This window comes from Rhagoletis zephyria, unplaced genomic scaffold (genome assembly GCF_001687245.7).
Source record: "Rhagoletis zephyria isolate East Lansing unplaced genomic scaffold, Rhagoletis_zephyria_1.1 Rzeph_scaffold_00133, whole genome shotgun sequence".
Lineage (NCBI taxonomy): Eukaryota > Metazoa > Arthropoda > Insecta > Diptera > Tephritidae > Rhagoletis > Rhagoletis zephyria.
The window spans coordinates 344,736-364,612 of NW_016157217.1; the positions used below are offsets into that span (position 1 = coordinate 344,736).

A 19,877-nucleotide genomic window follows, 5' to 3' on the forward strand; every position below is an offset into this window, starting at 1 on the left:
AGACCCATTCGCTTTGCTTCCCTATCCAACTTGGAAAAGGCAGAACAGACTTCGCGGTTTTTGATATCACTGATGTCGATGTCATCGGCATAAGCCAGCAATTGCACGCTCTTGTAGTAAATTGTTCCTGAGCGGTTCAGTTCAGCTCTTATTATCTTCTCCAACATCAAATTAAAGAAGTCACATGAAAGACAGTCATCGGGCATGCGTTCATCTGACCATATTCTGCATAAGAGTTGATGCATGCACCTTATCAACTCCTCGTCACCTTATTTGGATAGCTCAGCTGACAGGCTGTCAGCTCCAGCAGCAGTCATCTCTTACTCAATGTAATTTTTTTTTTCATTTGGTGGCACTCTAGTCTTATTCCTCTAGATTTGTTCGTTTTGGCAAGAAGAACATTCTCACCATTTAATTTTAACATTTTGAAGTATCTTAAATTATTAAAATTACAAACTCTTAAAATTTCAAAAATTACAAAATAGCTGCAACAGATATTCTGCATTTTTTTAATTTGGTGGCACACTCTTGAATCTTTACAGATATGTTCTATTTGATGCCAATTTCCATTGGCTCTAATGCGAACATTCTATTTAAAAACTTCCCAAAGTTATTAAAAAAAAAATACAATTATGATTTTTCCGAGTGACAATGAAAAAATTATTAATTTCGGTACTTGTTCGCCTAAATAAACGGTTTAAGACTAATGCCCTTATTCATAAAAAATACAGTAGGTTTAAAGAGCTTTATAAATTGACGTTTTCATACATTTTACAATCAATAAACCTTTTATAAAGCACTTTATGTTTTATGAATAAGGCCATAAAATTGTTCAAATACTTGATTTATTTTTTATTGTACTTGATTGACACTAAAAACACAGCTTGTGAGATTTGTTCATATATACATTGCAAAGCCTTTGACCAATCTCCTCCCTCAATTTATGAGAAGTGCTATTCACTTGCTAGGAATATCAATCTGTGTATCTCGAATGATAGTTAGCCCACCACCACACGGCATAATAAAGCTTTTTCTATTGTACAAAGTTAAACCACTGTGATATGTCTTCTTAATTTACGCAGATTTAAGGCACAGTAATCTTTTAACACTTGCACTACACAAAAACTTTACATACTCAGCATATATACATATGTACATACATAGTTGTTTATACATTGCACAGAGTTCCATGCAAGAGTTTGTGCAACTCTAAAGTGCATCTTTATGTATGTATGTACTTATGTACATACAAACAAACGCACCACAGTATGTTTATCTCTTCATTATGTGCATTTATTTGTGTGCTCATTTTTCTTCACAGATGGCACCGGTAAAGATTTATATTCACCTGAGGCCGAAAGCTCACCGGCACCATCATCCGTTGAGCCGACACCAGCACAAATGGTCGCAGCCGGCACCAAGCCGACCTCACGTACGAGCAGTTTCGAAATTGAGAATCTTCTAAAGACCGCAGAGCAGGTACGTGTAAGGGTAACGATCTCTACCACACATTCATACATTCATTCATACATTCATGTAAACATACATAAATACATATGTGCATAAACATGTGCCCAAATGCAAGCACACACACACACACACAAGTGCACTATGAAGGAGTATGTAGTTGCTGGCTGTCAGTAGAATGAACTTTCAACCGATGTCGACGCACATGTGTTGGAAAATTGAACGTAAAACTTAAGAGTTTAAAAACTAAAAAAAAAAACAGATCCTGAAATATAAAGTAAAATTAATCTGCAAGTTGTTCCACTTGTATGTGTGTTCATGTGTCAGCTGGCACTTGCAAACTTGCATTTTTTTTGTGTGTACATGCGCGTGTGATCATTTGGTGGATGGGTTCTGGTATGTGTGAAGTTGTCTTTAAGTGTTTGGTAATTGAGTGAAAAATGCATAAATATTAAATTTGCTCTAAATGCTTTATTGTGTTGTTACATTCTTTTTCATTACCTTAGTTTTCAAAATAATTTATTTGGTCATATGCATTCATTAGCACAGCATGTTTAGAATTTTCACGCCTTTCACTTAGAGCACAAGTAGTACTTGCATACATACGTATGGTCGTTTAAAGTACAAAAGCGCCAAAACGACATTTTTTGCCAAAAAAAATGGATTTGCTCATACAAGCTCTTGGCTCAATCCTTAGCCATTCACCCTGAAATATACTAGCCAGAAATGCGATCACTTTGTAAAAAAGAGAGAACCATTTTGAAATATGAACGTTTTTTTCTTTCTAGAAAATAATTTATGCAACCTCACATACGCGGTTTTGCATATTGTTGGTATGCGATTTTGTACTTTAAACGAGTTTTTTGCAAGCGAATTTTAGGGGAGAAGGTTTTTTGTTATTTCTCCCTTAAACAGTTTAATACGTACTTTACTTGTCTTTAACCCGTAATGGTCGCACTCGCTCCAGTAGACACTAGACATACTTTGGGGCTAAGTATTTATACAGATACTATTATAAATAGATTTTGTATGTTTAACTGTTGTTATAAGATTCGAATTCTACGTACATTTTTTTGTCTGGTGTCCACTGGACCCAGTGTGACCATAGAAGGGAAAAGTTAAAATTTACCCTGTCTAGCTTTGTCTCTATGTACATACATACAAAACGCACGCCATCATCAAAGCAGCTTGGCAGCTTTTACGCATAAATCATTTCGTAGAATTTAGCTCCAATTAATGCAAATATTTTTTTTTTTTTTTTGTATATTTTTGGGTCTTACTTTTGAGTTGTGCCTCTTTTGACGATGGTGTACGCTATGTACAGTGAGTGTCGATTGTATTGGACGTGATTAATGCAATGAATTTATTTTAAAAATATTTATTTTTAAAATTAATTTTTAATTTAACGCGAAATCTTTCCGCGCTTTTCTGTCAGCAAACATTTAGATGATGGATTCAAAGTCAATGGTACGAGCAAAAGATGACTCCAATTTCAAAGTTCCGATAGTTGTTAGTCTATTTCGGTTCCTCGTAGAACGCAATCAATTTTTAATTCGTGCTAATATACTGAGTGAGCGTTCGCCTTCAGCAACAATCGCTGGAATATTACTTGTTTAGGAGTTGGAAAGGAGGAAAATTTTTGGGCATCCTATATTTGCTTATTGCCTGTAAATGTTAAATTTTCCGAATAAAAATAATAGAAACGTCCATATCGTTAGTTTAGCAGAAGTATTCTGCTTGTTTTTGCAGAGTTTCTCCGCTTAACTCACGAGGATCCTTTAAGTAATTTGTCATTGCGTCTTCTTGATTTACTCCGTTTCTGTTGAAACATATCTGAAGAACTAAAATTTCCCGCTAGAGTTTTAAGATCTTTAAGCAAACTCTTTATGTTGGCAGCTTCCACATCAATCATGGCATCTCTAGCTTGTAAGTTTTTACGTCGATAATAAATTCGTATCAGAATTTTTGAGGCAAATAGAGGTCATCAAAATACATTCGAACGTTTCCATATACGGCTTAATATCCTTCACATATGATCTTGTCCCAGCGGTCAGTTTGAGTATTTCAATAGCTTCAAGAGACTTCTTAACCCCTGGAAGTACTAACCATGTTTCGTATCGTAGAATCGACGAAGTCTTGTTAAAACTCTACTGTTTTACAAATAAAAGTAAACAAAATGTTAAACATATTTTTAAACTTACAAATGTAATATTTAAACTTAACAATAAAACCACTTTCAGGCCCATAATGGAAGCGGCTCAAAAAAGTACTAAATTTTCTCTGGGACTTAACACACGAAATCAAAATATGGCAAAACGTAACAAATTATATTCGTACTAATATAAAAAACAGCAAATCTTTTATTTATAAAATCATTTTGCGCATGAGACACAAGTCTCAACTTTATTTCGATGAGCAGCAGGGAAGCCAACTCGTAAGGAACTCCCCGATTTGCGGAGAATTTCAGTTTGCGTGGGGAATCGGACCATTTTTTGTGGGGAATTAAGTGTAAAAAAATTGTAAGCTGAAATGTCACATCCGTCTTCGTGGAATGAGCCGTATGCAGTTTTGTAGCTCGATCAAATCAAGTATTTCAAATGGCTAATAATTACCGCATTTGCTTTCATATAACGAATAGACACAATCTATTTTCTATTAAGAAAATCGCAATACCTTCGGTACAAAAAGCCGCAAACGAAAATGTTTACGCACTTGAAACATGCACTTTTTTATACTAGAATTGAGTGGGCCACAAAACCGCGTACTCAAAATTTTTCTAGAAAATCTAATGTTTGTTGATTTTTTCAAATTTGGCACAAAGTTCGAAACTTGGATTTAAACGGTTTTTGCTAAAGAATGAACAGAATTTTTATAAAAAAATAAACCAAATTAAATAACAAAAAAAAAGTAATAATAATTGTGAAAACTAGTCATAATTTGGTGCGACCAATTTTTTTTTCGGCCACATATCAGATTTTTGCATTCTTTATAAATGTTTGGTTTGCTTTATGAATACATAGATGAATTACATTTTTAAAATAAAATAAACAGAAAGACCGGAAATATATTAAAATATATTTTTTCCCGTAAATAAGGCGATGGGGAATTTTACGAAATTTCAGGCAAAACCGGTGAATTTCGCTGTTAAAATCGGGAGCACATTAAATCTGACCGCAACGCAGTAAAGAGAAAATAAGTAAAATGGGATTGACAGTCATCGAATCGACAAAAATTAGTACTCTACGGTTAATATCAGGAAGACGAGCTGCAACATTTTCTATACAAATGACTATATCACAGCAAAGAGTTTGGGACATACTGTGAAATGAGTAGCCAATATTTTCTTGTAAAATCGACCACATTTCAAGACTGCAGCTGAATAATGTATAGTTTTGCACAACTCCAAAGAATGTGAAAACTTCTGAGCAGCAAGCATTCAATGCAAATAAAGTAGAGTTTTCATAAAAAGTTCGACAAAGTCTGAGAATATCAGTTTTTTCAGCCGGGCCCAGGGCAATTGACTCCGCTAACCTCCCCCCTTGACGGGCCTGTGCATAGGACGCCATGTGACCATCTTCTATGTCTAATTCTAAGAGGGACAAAGTTAAAACAGATGTTAAGACATATTTAGTAGGAAATGGAGACTTGGGGTAACGAAACGCATTGCATTCATACTGTTGTACTCATTGCTGTTACTTAGAGCAGATATGCTCAATCAATCAATCGCATTATTATCATCTCGTCTGAGTAACTCATACGCCAAGTACACAAGTTCGATTTTAGCTTTTTCGTTTTAAATTTTAGATCCAATATGAATCCGAAACTCTGAATTTTTAAAATATTATTTCAGATTCGTAATCAGCGACCTGAGCAACCCACGATTGTAAAGTTTTAGGCGAATGTAATCGATTTATTGGGTCCACAATTTTGAAATTTTTCAATCTGATTTTAGAGTCGTAATTAGCGAAACGTTTCAGGCGAATCTGATTGATTTTAATTTTTTAGCCGCCATTTTGAATTTTTTAAAGCGGACTCCAGATTCGTAATCAGCGACGCCATAAAAACCTGCTTTTAGTGTTGGGTTCTCCAGTTGCATTTAGTTTATGCGTCATAGTTGGGAGGCCATCTTGGGTTTTCCAAAAAAAAAAAACACGTTCCAAGAAAAAGGCAACAATAGTAAAGCTGCAAAATTAAACCCTATTGCTTTATTTTTCGGTAAGAAATGTCTGCGCTCCAAATCCAATTTCAGTATATTTAAAATTGTTTAATGCTTAACTTTTGCTTAATATGTTTTTCGTAAAAACTCACTAAGAACTATTTGATGTAGCCGTATAGTGTCTACGTGAAAGTATAAAATACAAAAGGAATCCTTTGTTATAGCCAATCCTTGTACCGGTTTCAAAGACCAATCCTCAACACACAATGAAAATATGGCGCACACAACAAACACACACTCAAAGAAAACAAAGTACACAGGACATGAAGGATTAAGTATCCCTTTCGCCACACTCTTAAGGTTATTTGTCGTATATTCTCAAGCGTTGCACGCTAACAAAATGCATCTTACTTCAAGCAGTCTTTAAAAATTCTTCTCCTCAATAGCTGCCAAGAATAAAAGTAAAAAAAAAAAACAACGCATATCCATTCAAAGCCATAATGAAATAATAACAAGAATAGCGTTGCCATCTACGTTGTCACCATTTTCACAGGCTAGTAAGCGGGGAAAATAAATTTACAAAAGTGGCACTAAATTTGCCACAGCGTCAACGAAATGTCAAAAGGCTATACAAACAGACCGGCACACGCACACGCACACGCAAACCAAACACACAACCAAATACAAAAACACACACACACACATACATACCCTGCAGCAAAATTTAGGGACAGTCTGGCAAAGCGCTAGTTCCGCCCCACAAATTTCAGAACTGTCTCTGAACTACTGCAAAAGGGATGCAGAGCTGGACGGTTGAAANCATACATGCATACATACATACATGACGCAACGTAGAAGGTACGCAAAGCAAGTTAAGCCTTACAAATTTTGTGTGTTACACTCACAAGGACCTCGGTTGCGCACACTCGCACACCTCAAGGACCTTTGCGCCGCGTACCACTATTGCACAATTTAAATTTGGCTCACTTACTCGCTATTCACTCACTCACTTATAGTGTGCTCGAGCATCAATCCTTTAAAATAGAATCAAGGATAAAAGCTTACAACACAAGCCAGCTTGGCAACAACAATTGTATTGCAGAAAAATGAAGACAAAAAAAAAACACAGCGCAACATAGAAGGTGAATAAATACATCTCTACGTACTAAGTAAAGTGAGCTTACGAATGAGTGAGTGAGTGAGTGAGTGTACAGGTGAGCGGTTGAATGGCAACAAAGAAAGCCACCAAATGCTCTTTGTTATGCTGAATGGTAAAATGAAACCTTCCCGAAAGTGCTTTCAACGTGGCTACTGCGTACACAGCGAGAAATCTATATATAGTTGCATTAAAAGTCTCAGATGAGTTTAAATCCTATGCTAGCCTCATTACGAAAACCTCTGCTTGAAATATGCTGCAATGGTCAGTTAACCTTACTGCCCGCCTGACGTACAGTTTCCGGCAGTAACTCCCGGCACCCACTCCCGTTGCCATTTTAGAGCCGTCGGAGAAAAAGTTTAGGGATCTGTGGCTAGGTTTCATTCAGTTGCGCCATCCCTCTGCCTCAATCGTTGTGCGAATCTCTCATTCCCACTTAAAGCTAAATAGGCGCCATACAGTCCATGCTGCCTGAGCCTCCCGCCCCTATTGAGCTGTGCCCAGAGGTTCTGAAATTGAATTCTCCTATGGCCATCAATCTAACTGCGGATTTAGCAACACGATTATCCGCGAATAGGTCAATGGGTGATAAACTGAGGACCATTTCAAGAGCAGCCGTTGGAATGGACCTTAGCGCTCCCGTGATGTACAGTGCCGCGAATCGCTGAGCCTTCTCCATTGGCCTAAGATGTGATGACTTTTTTGCGGCATTCCACCACACCAAAGTGCCACTTAGCAGTATTGGTCTGACTATTGCTGTGTAGCACCAATGCATCAGAGCGGATGAGAGACCTCAAGGGACACTGCTCCCAAATACAAGGCGTGGTCTTTAAGTGACAGCTCGATGCTACCTAGCCACGGGGGTCTTCACGCTGGGTCCTTATATCTTCTTGCGATGACCACAGAGATATTTTACTCTGCGCTTGCCTGCCATATAACAACTCTAGAAAGATTTAGGAAGCTTCCTCCAAGCGTTAAGTTTTGGTTGTTGCTCATGTAGATTCTGGGGTCACTAAGGGCTGCGCTGTCATAAATAACATTTTTTTAGCAGAAAAGTTTTTTTTGCTTCAATTTTCCTCCAGATGTTTGTTATAGTTACATCCCTAAGTGACAGATAAAGATTCTGCTTGTCCATACCTAATCTAGCACCTCTCCCTCGGCCTAAGCGCATATCCGACTTCCATAATAACGCCAACAAGTTCGGCACAATAATCAAACAAAATAACGGTAGTATACTACGCGATACGAGGCAAACAAATTTAAATTTTTTCCTGTGCAACCGCAGCTTCCAAGGACTAGAGAGAAGTACTGACAGCCAGCCGAGAGTCCACTTCCTTTAATGACACTTTAGTAAATAGGTGAACCTTACTCACACAGCGAACACACACACACACACACAATCTAAAAGTCGTATGGAAAAGCCGATAAACTGACAACCACATAATAATTCCGTGTGGTCGCACCGCCATCGGATGGGGAAATAATATATAATCTAAACACCAAAAGAAAGAAGAGCCTACCTACTAAAGTGGATACTCTAATCTCAAGTTGACGTTTACAAGCAACCGCACCACGGCGACTCAGCGCTATTGCACACCGAAATCTTACAGACAAATATACATGGGAGTACATACATATGTACTGTAAATACTTGCATTCGAGCAGTCGGTATATGTATGTATTTATGTAGTTAGTGTAATTTTTAGTAAATCCATTTGCGAAATTTAAACTGCAGCTTTGACTGTGAACCTCCAGCCCAAGTTACCGCAATGAACGGAGCAACCGCCCAACAACGAGCTTGCACTGTCACTTGCGCGCCCGCACTCTCTCACCGCAAATGCAGTAAAGCAATCGTTCTGAATGCTGATGCTAGTGGAAGGCAGCTTATGCAAATGAACGCTGCCAAAGAAGCAGAAACAAAGCGCAAATCATTTACATAATGAAAAAGCGTAAAAGGAAAAATGCCAAGAGGCAGTGGAGCGCAAACAAGCGGCATGTGGCATGTGGCATGCAGCAGCGTGTTGCACCAATGAATGTGCCGCAATGAATGCTATGGAATTCCTTCGCACTCGAGCAGGAAATTGCGCGCGCTCACATAAATGTTGACTGACAAAAAGCAGGCTTGTCTTTGTCTCTACGTATGTATGTCGTGTTCTCGTGCCAAAATCAGCGAAGGATGTTGAGGTAAACGAGGCATAGGTGAGCGTATACACACTTACAAGGGTGCGTTAGTACAAGTGTAAGATGTAGTGTGTTCGTATGAATGTAGCCTAAGTAGAAGGTGCTTTATAAAATGACAGCTATGTATTGTGCACAGGCAGCACAACAGCAAATACAGAAACGCTACAAGTATACAACAACACAACTACATACATAGTAAAAGCGAAACGTCAAACTGTCGACCTGTCGTCCTGTCTTGAACGTGTCGCCAACGCTGTGTTGTTGCCTCTAACCTACAGCATTTTACTGATTTCCTGGCAGCCATTAACTGTCAGTGTCAAATGCACTTCCTATCCTGCCGCTGTTGTTGTTGTTGTTGTTGTTGCAGTTTTGTTGTTTTGCCTTTACAGTAGCTTCGTCTTACCGCAAAAATGCGTATTAAACACCTTCTATTTACACTCGACCAAGCGATTGTCACCCACTGTTTGCTTCCGGCGGAATCTGTAACCCCTGCGTGGTAGCGTAAAAGGAGCACCACAAAACCGCAAACCGAATTGGAAATGTCATGGCAAGAAAGTACTTTAATGGTGCTAGAGTTGCATGGCACTGCAAATGTACTAACAAACGACTGTACGTTAGGGTGGTCCAAAAACAGTTAAGTCGAAATTGTTATGCTCTTACCCCCTAAGATTGTATACCCCATATTTTTTTTAAGTTTTTCGTAAAGAAAAATAATAGAATTGAAAGTGGAAAATTTTACCCTCCATAAGAAAAGAAACCGGGATGTGGTGGGAAGAATTTTAGAATTTGAAGTTAGAACGAATGGATACTAACGTTTGGGCATAGTTGGGTTAAGGCCCGAAATTTACTGTTCCCCTGAGTTAGAAATACTTTAACCATCCTTGGTTTTAATATGGCTGCGATTACACAACTCCTTGGTCCCGTAAATCGAACTTAACCTTCCTTGCGACTTACTAAACAGTATGCAAAACGAATTGACCACCATTAAAAAAACGACTGGTTAGGTATTTTTCAACTAATATATTTGTTCAAAAAAATTATTCCAATGTAAATTTAAGTAATTTGATAATTAATGAGGCAGATATAAGCAACCAAAAATGGTTTTGTTTGATTCCAATGTTTTAAGGAATCAGCAATAATAAAAGCACTTTATATTATGTGTTGGTTGATTTTTCCGATAGGGTGGTAAGATGATTTATTTTGGAACGAATTTCCATCGTCCCTTGTCAAACTTGGTTTGCAGACAAACCGGTTTCGGCGTTGTGCCATCTTCGGTGTAATTTTTTGTTCTGTTTTCTGGAGAAAGAAAAATTACACTGAAGATGGCGCAACGCCGCAACCGGTTTGTCTGCAAACCAAGCTTGACAAGGGATGACGAAAATTCGTTGTAAAATAAATCACTTTATACTACTTTCTTTATTTAAAATCGCAATAATATTGATTTTTTTCTTCAGAGTGATATTGTCACAAGCAAAAAACAATGGGTTATATTTAGTATGCCCTTTTTTATAATGTAAATAAAAGTTTAAGACTAATGTTCGAATCACTTATTAATGGTTCAAAACTTTTACATATTATATTCATATAAATTTTATGGCAGTCATACATATAGTAATGGTAGGTAGGCATCCAGCCGTGTACATTTTTTAAATAAATTTTTAGAGTCCGACCGATTAAAATTGAGCATCGGCATCGGCATCAGCCCGTTTTCGCCGATTCTTTGGAATTTCTTTGCATACGTCCAGGTGAAGCGACAGACAACAGCCAACATCAAAAAACATTTGCAGACAGCTCACACAAATTATTATTTTTTGGTTGAAGGTGTTTTACGTTTTGTCCGTACAAAAGTGTGTTCGACAATTTTCTTTTATATGGAAGACACTGCCAGCAAAAAAAAAACATACAAAAATTAACGGGATTTTATAGCAGCTCGAAAGTTGCACTTCATTATACTAGAATCAAATGGTCTACAAAACTGCATACCAAAATGCTGATTAAAAAGTTGGAAATTTTGGTGAAAATAAGAATAATTTTTCTAATTTTTGTACAAAGTTTGATATGTGTTTTTTTTTTAATATCTTGTTCTCATAAAAGCATGATTTTTAAGTAGTTAAGCATATATTTAATATTACAATGCAAGTTATCGCACCAATTTTACCATTTCGCCATTGATAAAACGGGCATTTTGATTGTGTTTTTAATGTATTTCATCTGCCCCCTTCCACCCCCGCAATCGATCACTTCACATTTACGAACTTACTTTCACTTTTTATATGAATCTTATTTGCACAAATTTACACCACTCACATTTTTGCTAACTTCACAATTTTCTTTCTTTCTTCATCTACTTTTTTATATCATCTTATATTGAATCCAATTAAATGAATTGTTTGCAAACACCTCGTTTTATAATAACAAAAACATCAAATAAAAAAATTATAACAATCAAAAAAAAATACTAAAACAACTACAACACTTCTACTACTATTACAACCAACAAACATCATTACAAATACTATTTATCACTTATAAATCAAAATTTAAATCATAAATAACAACTAAAAAAACAAAAACATAAATTGATTGTCAAATGCGAATCGAAATGCACAAACATGAATTGAATTAAAAAAAAAAAAAAAAAAAAAAAAAAAAAAAANAAAAAAAAAAAAAACATCAATCAACCTTCTTCCATCGTCTTCATCGTTGACTATTTATGTCGATGGAAACGCTTGATTGAAGGTTACCGGATTTTGTCGTTCACCTCAGGAAACCCGTAAATCCAGCCCGACCGGCTCTGTCACATCTTCAGTCTCGAATGCCGCACTGACACCGTCACGTCAGCTTACCGATGCCGAGAAACTGCGCAAGGTTATCTTGGAATTGGTCGATACAGAACGCACTTACGTTAAGGTGAGTGAAAGCTTAAATAGATTAATATACGTATGTATCTACATACATATAGTAAACATCATATTACATATCTCCATACTAGCGTGACAGGTATACAAAATTATTACTCCATTTCATTTATTTTATGAAGTAGCCCATCATTTCGGAATAAATATTAAAAGCTTCGAAGAACCTATTGTACATATATACAGATATATGTATATGTAATATGTACATTAGCGTGTCCCAGAACATAAAAAATATTTTTTTCCAAAATTGTATATGCATTGTATGTATTGTATATGTAGACTGTCCCAAGAGTAGGCGTGTTTTTCTTACACGCATACGTATCTGCGCTTAAAATTTTTATGGAGCAGTAAGCGACAACCTTTATGTGCGTTTATGAATAGTTGTCGATTAAATCTAAATTACTTGTTTTCAAATGGAAATTGTCGATGCTTGTTTTTTTCACACGTATGTATGCGTGTAAAAAAACACGGGTAATATATGGAAACAAATTTTTTGCAAATTTTGATATGCATACCCTCTGGTTTTGTGCTTTTTTAGCCTAAATAGCATATGTATGAAGTTTTGTGGCCGTAGGGTAACGACTTTAGTTGAAATTTTAGTTAGTAAATTTAATTAATCATCCATGAAAACTTTTAGAAATGCGAAATATTCGATATGCTTCCCATATTTGCACGCATATATAGTAAATCTGCACTCTTTACATTTTTAGTAGGACGGCAGGATTTCTGCCAAGGAAATCGAAACAATTATTTAAAGAAAAATATCCTTTGCAATATTTATCCTTCAATTCTTTATATATATTAATAGGATTTAAATTAAACTAGGACTCATCGGAATACATTCAAAATTAAAAATCTTTAGGGATAATATTTTTATAAGACATTTTCGACTGGTTCGAAAAGGATAATTGAAAGCAAAAGTTTTGATTTGAATTCTTCTTTCGATTGATACCCATATATCCATATTTTGTGTAGACTTTTGGAAATATATTATAATGAATGGTTCTTTGGAAAAAATCCTGACTATCTGGTAAAAAACCAAAAACGCAGATTTACTTAATATTTTTCCCTAACACTGTAGGGAGTATAGTAATACCACTTTATGTACATAGAAGTACAATGAGTAAGTTAACAAAACACGGAAACTGCTTAAAGCTTATTCTGATAACTTTGACTGCAAGTCGGCACGGGTTGCCGTGGTCGAATAAAATAAGGGGGTGTGCGTTAGAAAAAAACAACTATGGTTTTTTCGGACAGTCGAAAATGTTTTTTTTTCTGAATACTATATACTTAGCCTTACCTTAAAAAAGTTTTTTTTGCTGTAGGATGATATTATTTACCACACCTTGCGACAAAAGTTCTCGCACCTGAGTTATTTTACGCTTTTTTCCGGGATACTACGAGTAGTTAAGCTCAAACGTAGTAAACCTGTGTTTTTAGTTTTCAGTAACGGTTAGGTAAAGTTAAGCTATCTCTTATTATCAAAGGTGCACACCGTAGCCACAGGAGTCGATAAGAGAAGATTTTTAACCCTAAATTCCATTAAATCACCCCCAAAAAGTCTGAGTCGCTAACTCTAAAGTGAGAACCAGCTGCACAGGAAGTATTTAATGGAATCTACCTCATTTTAACAACAAATACAAAAATTGCTTTATGTGGCTCCGCATCTGACGAAGATTGTCGATGTCTTGTCTAAGCGATTGTAAGAGTTTTCGATAATTCTAAACTCCTGTCGAGTTATGTAGTTGTTGTCGACCATAGACGCTTAATCGAAGCGTGAAAGTAAGCTATTTTTGCTATTATTATTGTGGTGCAATAATATTTACTTTTTTATCAATGTTTTTGAGCTTTTCGCCATGATTTGTTTATTAGGAAAAATGGGGTAAGACAACAAAGTCTAAGTGGTAGAAGTTATAGCTGCAATTTGTTCATCAAACTTCTTCTTCTATACTTCAGCAGGAATCGAACCCTCATAATCGATGTGCTTAGCCAGCAACGCTAACCACTTAGCTATACACACCCCGTAAACTCTTTTTGCTAATCCATTTCAGTATTCAGTCAACTTTAGTTCCATCTGCTAAATTTGAAATCTCATCGCTACTTAAGACGGAATTAGGTTTAAGTACCTTCTGAGGCCTAAGTCGATCTCCGTGATCTGGTAGTCAAATGCTGTCGGCTTTTTGCGAATATCCAGGCGTGTTTCTAACGGAGTGTTTCTGGTACATATATGTAGATTTGCCGATGTTTTCTTCTTTGAACAGGGTGTCCAACGCCTCTAAAATGGAGGGAAATGTTTTTAAAGGCGGAAATATGGCCAACCAAATCGGGGGCCGATCGGAAGTTGGTTAAGCTGATCGCAAGTCCATTTTTTCAAATTATACATACACTTAGGTCTTTTTTTATGCGTTCCTCATAAATCCGCATAATAGAGTTCTTTACTTTCATACAAAAACAGGGGATGCGTTCCAGCATTCAGGTTTGAAAAACCGCAAGGACTCAAATCCGCATAAAACGAGACCTAAGTGTATATGATTTTACTACTGATTTGGGTTCTAAGGATAAAAGTACGTAACTTTTGTTTGAAACTTTTTTCTCGGAAGTGCCTTATTCAATGTATGTATGTATGTCTAACTTTAAAAAATGGATTTCCGGTCAGTTTAACCCACTTCCGGTCGAAACCGCATAAAAAATACGCAAGTCGGTAATACCGCCAAATAATAGAGCATCACCGATTTGGTAGGTCATATTTTCGCTCGGTTTTAGAGGGATTGCTCTAGGACACCGTGTATAACAGTGTCATTAGGATACAGATTAAAAAATTTTATTCTAAAATATTAACAAAACTTCCTTGAACTTTCTTACCTTCAGTATCTATGAAACACTAAAACTGAACATACATAATATATATGTACATAAGTGTGTACTACGGTCGAGCACTAGTAGTACTATATATGTATATCTAAAACATTTTACTAATGCGAGGTAAAGTGTACGGTGTCCTATAAATGCAATAAAATAGCAACTACAAGTCACCTGGCTTATGGTGATTCTACAGCAATAAAAACTTAATTTATGTAGAAAAGGAATAACATACATAGCTGATATGCATATCGAATTTCGCAAAACAACAGTTTGGGACACCCTAATGTGTATTCCATTATGTAGGCTTGTTTTAAGGGCTGTTTATTTTATTTCGCAATACATTTAATTTATCCCTTTTTCTGAACTCTCTGTCAGACATTTCACTTCTCCTAAATCTTTCAGAAAAATGGATCGAGACGGCTTTTACGTATTGTAAAAAAAAATCTATATATCTAATTAGTCAACAATCGCTAATTACTTTTCCTCTCAAGTAGTACAAAACACGACGATTTTTATATAAATACAAGACATGCAATGAGTGAGCGAATGAATGCAGTCAAGTGAGTTTGAAGTGTTTAGCTGAGTGATTGAAGTCGAGTTGCTGGAGACGCTCTCATTTTGAATTACGCTACGAAATTCTAACGATAAGTGCCTCAGGTACAAGAAAACCGAGCAGCATAAAGTACAATGCATACATACATAAGTATGTACGAGTACATTAGGGCGGGTCGATATTTTTGACTATGCGCGTAGAGCACAAAAGGATTATACGTGTAATTCTAAGCAAATTGGAAAACTCCAAATTGCATTTCAGACCCATGGTTTCTTCGGCAAATTTGTTTGGAATTGCACGTAGAATCCTATTGTGCTACACGCGCATGGTCGAAAAAATCTACCATACAAATTGACCCGACCTAATGTACATATTTATATACATTCAAATACAACCACATACACACGCTGCAGTGAAAATTTAAAATCAGTCAGTAAAAATACCAGTTCATTAACTAGTATGAGCTAAGGCTATGGTCTAGCAGTTCGATAATTTCGAGCATCTTATCAGCGGCATATCGACGGCTGAGTGGAGGATTGACTTATCTTGATAGCAGGTTCGAAAACGCGCTATCTCAGAATTTGGTTCCAAAACGTCATATCTCAAGTGTGAATATAATAAAAATATGTTGAGATGGGGGTGTTTTTAAACCGAATTCTGAAATAAGGCATCCTTCCATCAAATTCTGAAAAAGGCGCACTTCAATCAAATTCTAAAATAGGGAGTTCTGGGAAAGCTTTCTGAGATTGGTCGTTTTCAAAATGGCTACCGAGATATGTCGATCTTCAACTCAGCCAACGATATGTACTTATTCCTCTAACGGGGATGAATTGGTAGACTATCACATCAAAGGGTTTGATGCTACTAGTATTTCTACTTGTAGATGCCTTGTCAAAAATACCAGTCGCTAACCTAGAAAAAGCGTAGAACGAGAACTACTTAGGCTTAGACGCAAACTGGTAGCATTCTAGTTCATAACTAGTAGATTTTCCTGCAGGGCAGCAGCCACTACTTATCAGCATGAAAACGGTGTGGCGTGGAAGATGCAAGGCAGCTAAATTCGCAGCGCTGAGTTATGTCGAATTAGGGCGAAAATTACGAAATAAATGCAAATCTTAAGGTCATAACGAATTGTATGTAAGTAAGCAATAACAATAAGAAGTAGGAAGCACAATACTGAAGAGCTGCTTTGTACGACTCAGTGCCAAATTAAGGCATTGAATGGCTTATGACGATGAGGCGTTAATTTTATGCTAATTTCATTAAAATTTTTGCAATGAATATGCAGACGAAAAAGCAGTTAAAGTAAGCGGAGGCGTTAGCAATATTTACAAACGTACATACGTATGCAGTTGTTGAGGTATGAGGCACGGTGTAGCAAATAAGTTTTAGCTGAAGTGATTGTAGCGCAAAAAAACTTTACTTTGTGCTCATAATAAACGCCCACTCAAAGCCGATAAGCAAACAATGAGATAATAATAATTAAAATTTTAATTTGTAAATTATGTAAAGCCAACACAGTGAAGATGTAAAATAAGAGATGACACTTTGTACTTTTTATCGTCGGACAATATGAAGAAAATGTAGGCAAAACTAATACTAGGAGTCGAAATATTTGGCAGTTATCGTTTTGGTGTTTCTGCGATGTTCAATTTCAGTGGAAAGAAAGATTACATTTTGGATTTCAAAAGGCAACTTGGCGCAATTAACTTTATAAGACGAAAAAAGAACATATCAATTTTCTATTGATTCATTCAGTAATCAATATCGGAAGAGTGCAGTTTAATATCTAATTTTTCAAGAGTTATTATTATGGATTCCAAACTTGGCTGCAAATCAAACATTGAAGAGCATGCAAGGAAAGCCACGGCGGCTCTCTATGCAGCCAATAGAATGCTGGGCAACAGATGGAGTTTGAAACTAAGAATTGTGTACTATTTGTTTGGCAGACCTTCATTTTTCACTCAATTTGATTAATTTTCTTTTTAAAGAAAGCTAATAAAATTTGCAAGAGACCGATTAAGTCCGATTTTTGAATTTGTTGTATTAATTTTTTTAGTGCAAATTGCAGAAAAAGTAGCAATTTCTAAGAAACTCGATTCTTTTTTTTCAGTTAATAAATGGTACAAGTTGAAAATAATTGTAGGGTTCTCCCAAACCGGAAAAAAATGCAAAAAAAAAATTTGAAATGTTATAAAAAAAAATTCAACAAAATTTTATTTTTATTTTTTTTTGTTTTTAAGAACATTTTGGAGATGCAGTTTTATGGATCATTAAATTTTATTATAATAAAGAGCAAGTTGCAAGTGGCTAAAAGTTCGCGTTGATTTTTTAATAATATAAAAAACGCTTTTATTTCCCATTTAGCATGCAATTGTGACCTCTTTTTTTATTTTTGGTGAACATTTTTTATAAAAAATTTAAATTTTTTTTTGGGCACTCTACTATTGTTTTCAACTCGTTTTTATTATGTAACATTTATTAACTGTATCTGCAATTTGCACCAAAAAATTTAATACAAAAAAACAAAAATTCAAAAATCCAAAAATCGAGCTCAACTGGTCTCGTGAAAATTTTATTAACCTTCATTAAAAAAAATTAATCAAATGTAGTGAAAAATTAAGGCTCCAGTGAATTGTGAACACCAAATTCGAGTTTTGTGTTCACCACTGTGCGTTGGTGAGATATATGTATATGTACACATGTATTTGTGAAATTCTTTAAAAACGAAAATAAAATAAGTTTTACAAAACATCTTTTCCTATCTAAGGGCGTGTGTGAATCGGTAACAAACTTTGCGGCAAGTAAATTTTTGACAATTATGAGGTGAATAAAATTTCAGTAGCTCATGAGGCTAGTGAAATTTTTGACAAATGCATAGAAAATTTTGACAATCGCAAAGATTGTTGCTGTGTGTAATTTTTCGTAAAACAAAAGCTTAAATTGATGAAATGCAATCAGTGATGGTAGATGTTTTCTTAAAATATTAATTTCACTTCAATTTGTAATAGTTTATTCCGAATAAATCTGCGGTTATCGAAAATTTACTGCTGTCAAAAAAGATTTCATTTCACACAGCAGATTGGTAAAACTGTCTCACCATAGTAAAATTTTATTCAACAGCTTTCCCCATAGAACTTTGTTACCGATTCACACACGCCCTAGATCTACAACGAAAAATAAAATTTATTCCCACTGAACTGGAATCTTGCACAACTTGGTTGCCCCTATAATTCAACTTCCTTAAGTACAAATTGCAGACACCGCTGCCCACCACATTTCACGAAATTGGTTTCTCAATTGAAATGTTTGTACTTATGTATATAGAAAAATATTTGTTAAACATATTGAAGGAATCTTACAAAAATTATCAGGGCTGACGGATAAAAAGGTGAAACCCTTCTAAAAGAAACTTTCTTGACAACTCGGGACTGTCATCTCTGTCAAATGCTCAGAACCAAATACATGTTTGCAAACGAAAATCTGCGCTTATACCACCATCGCTAGGTAGGCAAAGTAAACAAGTGTAGAAGATTAAAGTTTTATTACTTGCAAAGTACAAGTGGAAAGAAACTAGCGCATCCAGCACTCAAACAAAATAATTATTAATTAAAAAAAATAAAGCAGAAACGAAGAAAGTAAAGAACGATATGAATCATTAAAATATAGCTCGCCTCTTATTGTTGGTTATTAAGTCAAGTTCGCAACTGGTATAAAAGTGGCGGATAAATAATGATAGAGATAAAAAATTATGAATATCAGCTGGAAAACGCACTTGGGAATGTAGCAATGTGCACCTTCACGCTTAGGTATGGCCCGGTTATTACCAGTAACAGTATTTTACACCAATACCTACACACAGGCGTACATACCCTGCAGAAAAAAATGATCAATTGATAAAAAATAACCTACTTGTAGTACAATCTCTCTTGAAACTAGTTGACAAGTAATGCAAGAGATTGTTTTCTTTAAACACGTTTCTATTAAGATATCCTGCACTTCGCAAATACTTTTTCGAATTGAGGACAAATAAAAGGAAGATCGCAATTTCATATTATCATTTTGAAGTTATGTCTGACGGAGTTCGAATATGGGACCACCTACAGCAGAATATGTAAACAAATATAAAATGTGATAAAATAAATAAAAAAAAGTAGCTATGTAGTTACAAGCTAGTTACATCAAATGCAGAGGTAACCACCCTCGACTACATCTAATGCAGAGGTAACCACCCTCGACTATTTCGGGGCCATCGCCATAGAAATATAGTTAGCTTTCGTCAAAGAAACTGTACAGATAATAGTGACATTTAGTTCCTTCCTAATCAACTTAAACTTAGCTTATAGTTAGATACATTTCCTGCAGGGTATGAATACATTAATCGCGTTTGGCAAGGTGCTATGTAGTACTTTCCGCAGCTACTGGCATTGCTTTAATGAGTTTGAAGCAAGTTTTGCGCAACTTGGCAGAATTTACACGCCGATGCCAAAAGTGCAAACAGCAAACGCCACTAATTGGTACAGTTGGCGGTATTAACTTTTGCCACAGCCACAAACCACAAAGCGTAGACCACGGCTTCAATAA

At 35.8% G+C, this 19,877-nt stretch overlaps 1 protein-coding gene across 3 annotated transcripts in view; it reads left to right on the top strand.

Annotated features, from left to right (window-relative positions):
- Positions 1–19,877, top strand: part of sif (guanine nucleotide exchange factor still life) — a 376,406-nt gene that overhangs the window by 286,323 nt on the left and 70,206 nt on the right. For 2 of the 3 annotated variants that reach the window (XM_017637645.1, XM_017637660.1), the window contains exons 11-12: positions 1,322–1,479; positions 11,700–11,870. In XM_017637645.1, coding sequence (XP_017493134.1) covers positions 1,322–1,479; positions 11,700–11,870 — 329 coding nt within the window. The remainder of the gene's footprint in view (positions 1–1,321; positions 1,480–11,699; positions 11,871–19,877) is intronic. The other variant, XM_017637652.1, reaches the window with a different exon arrangement.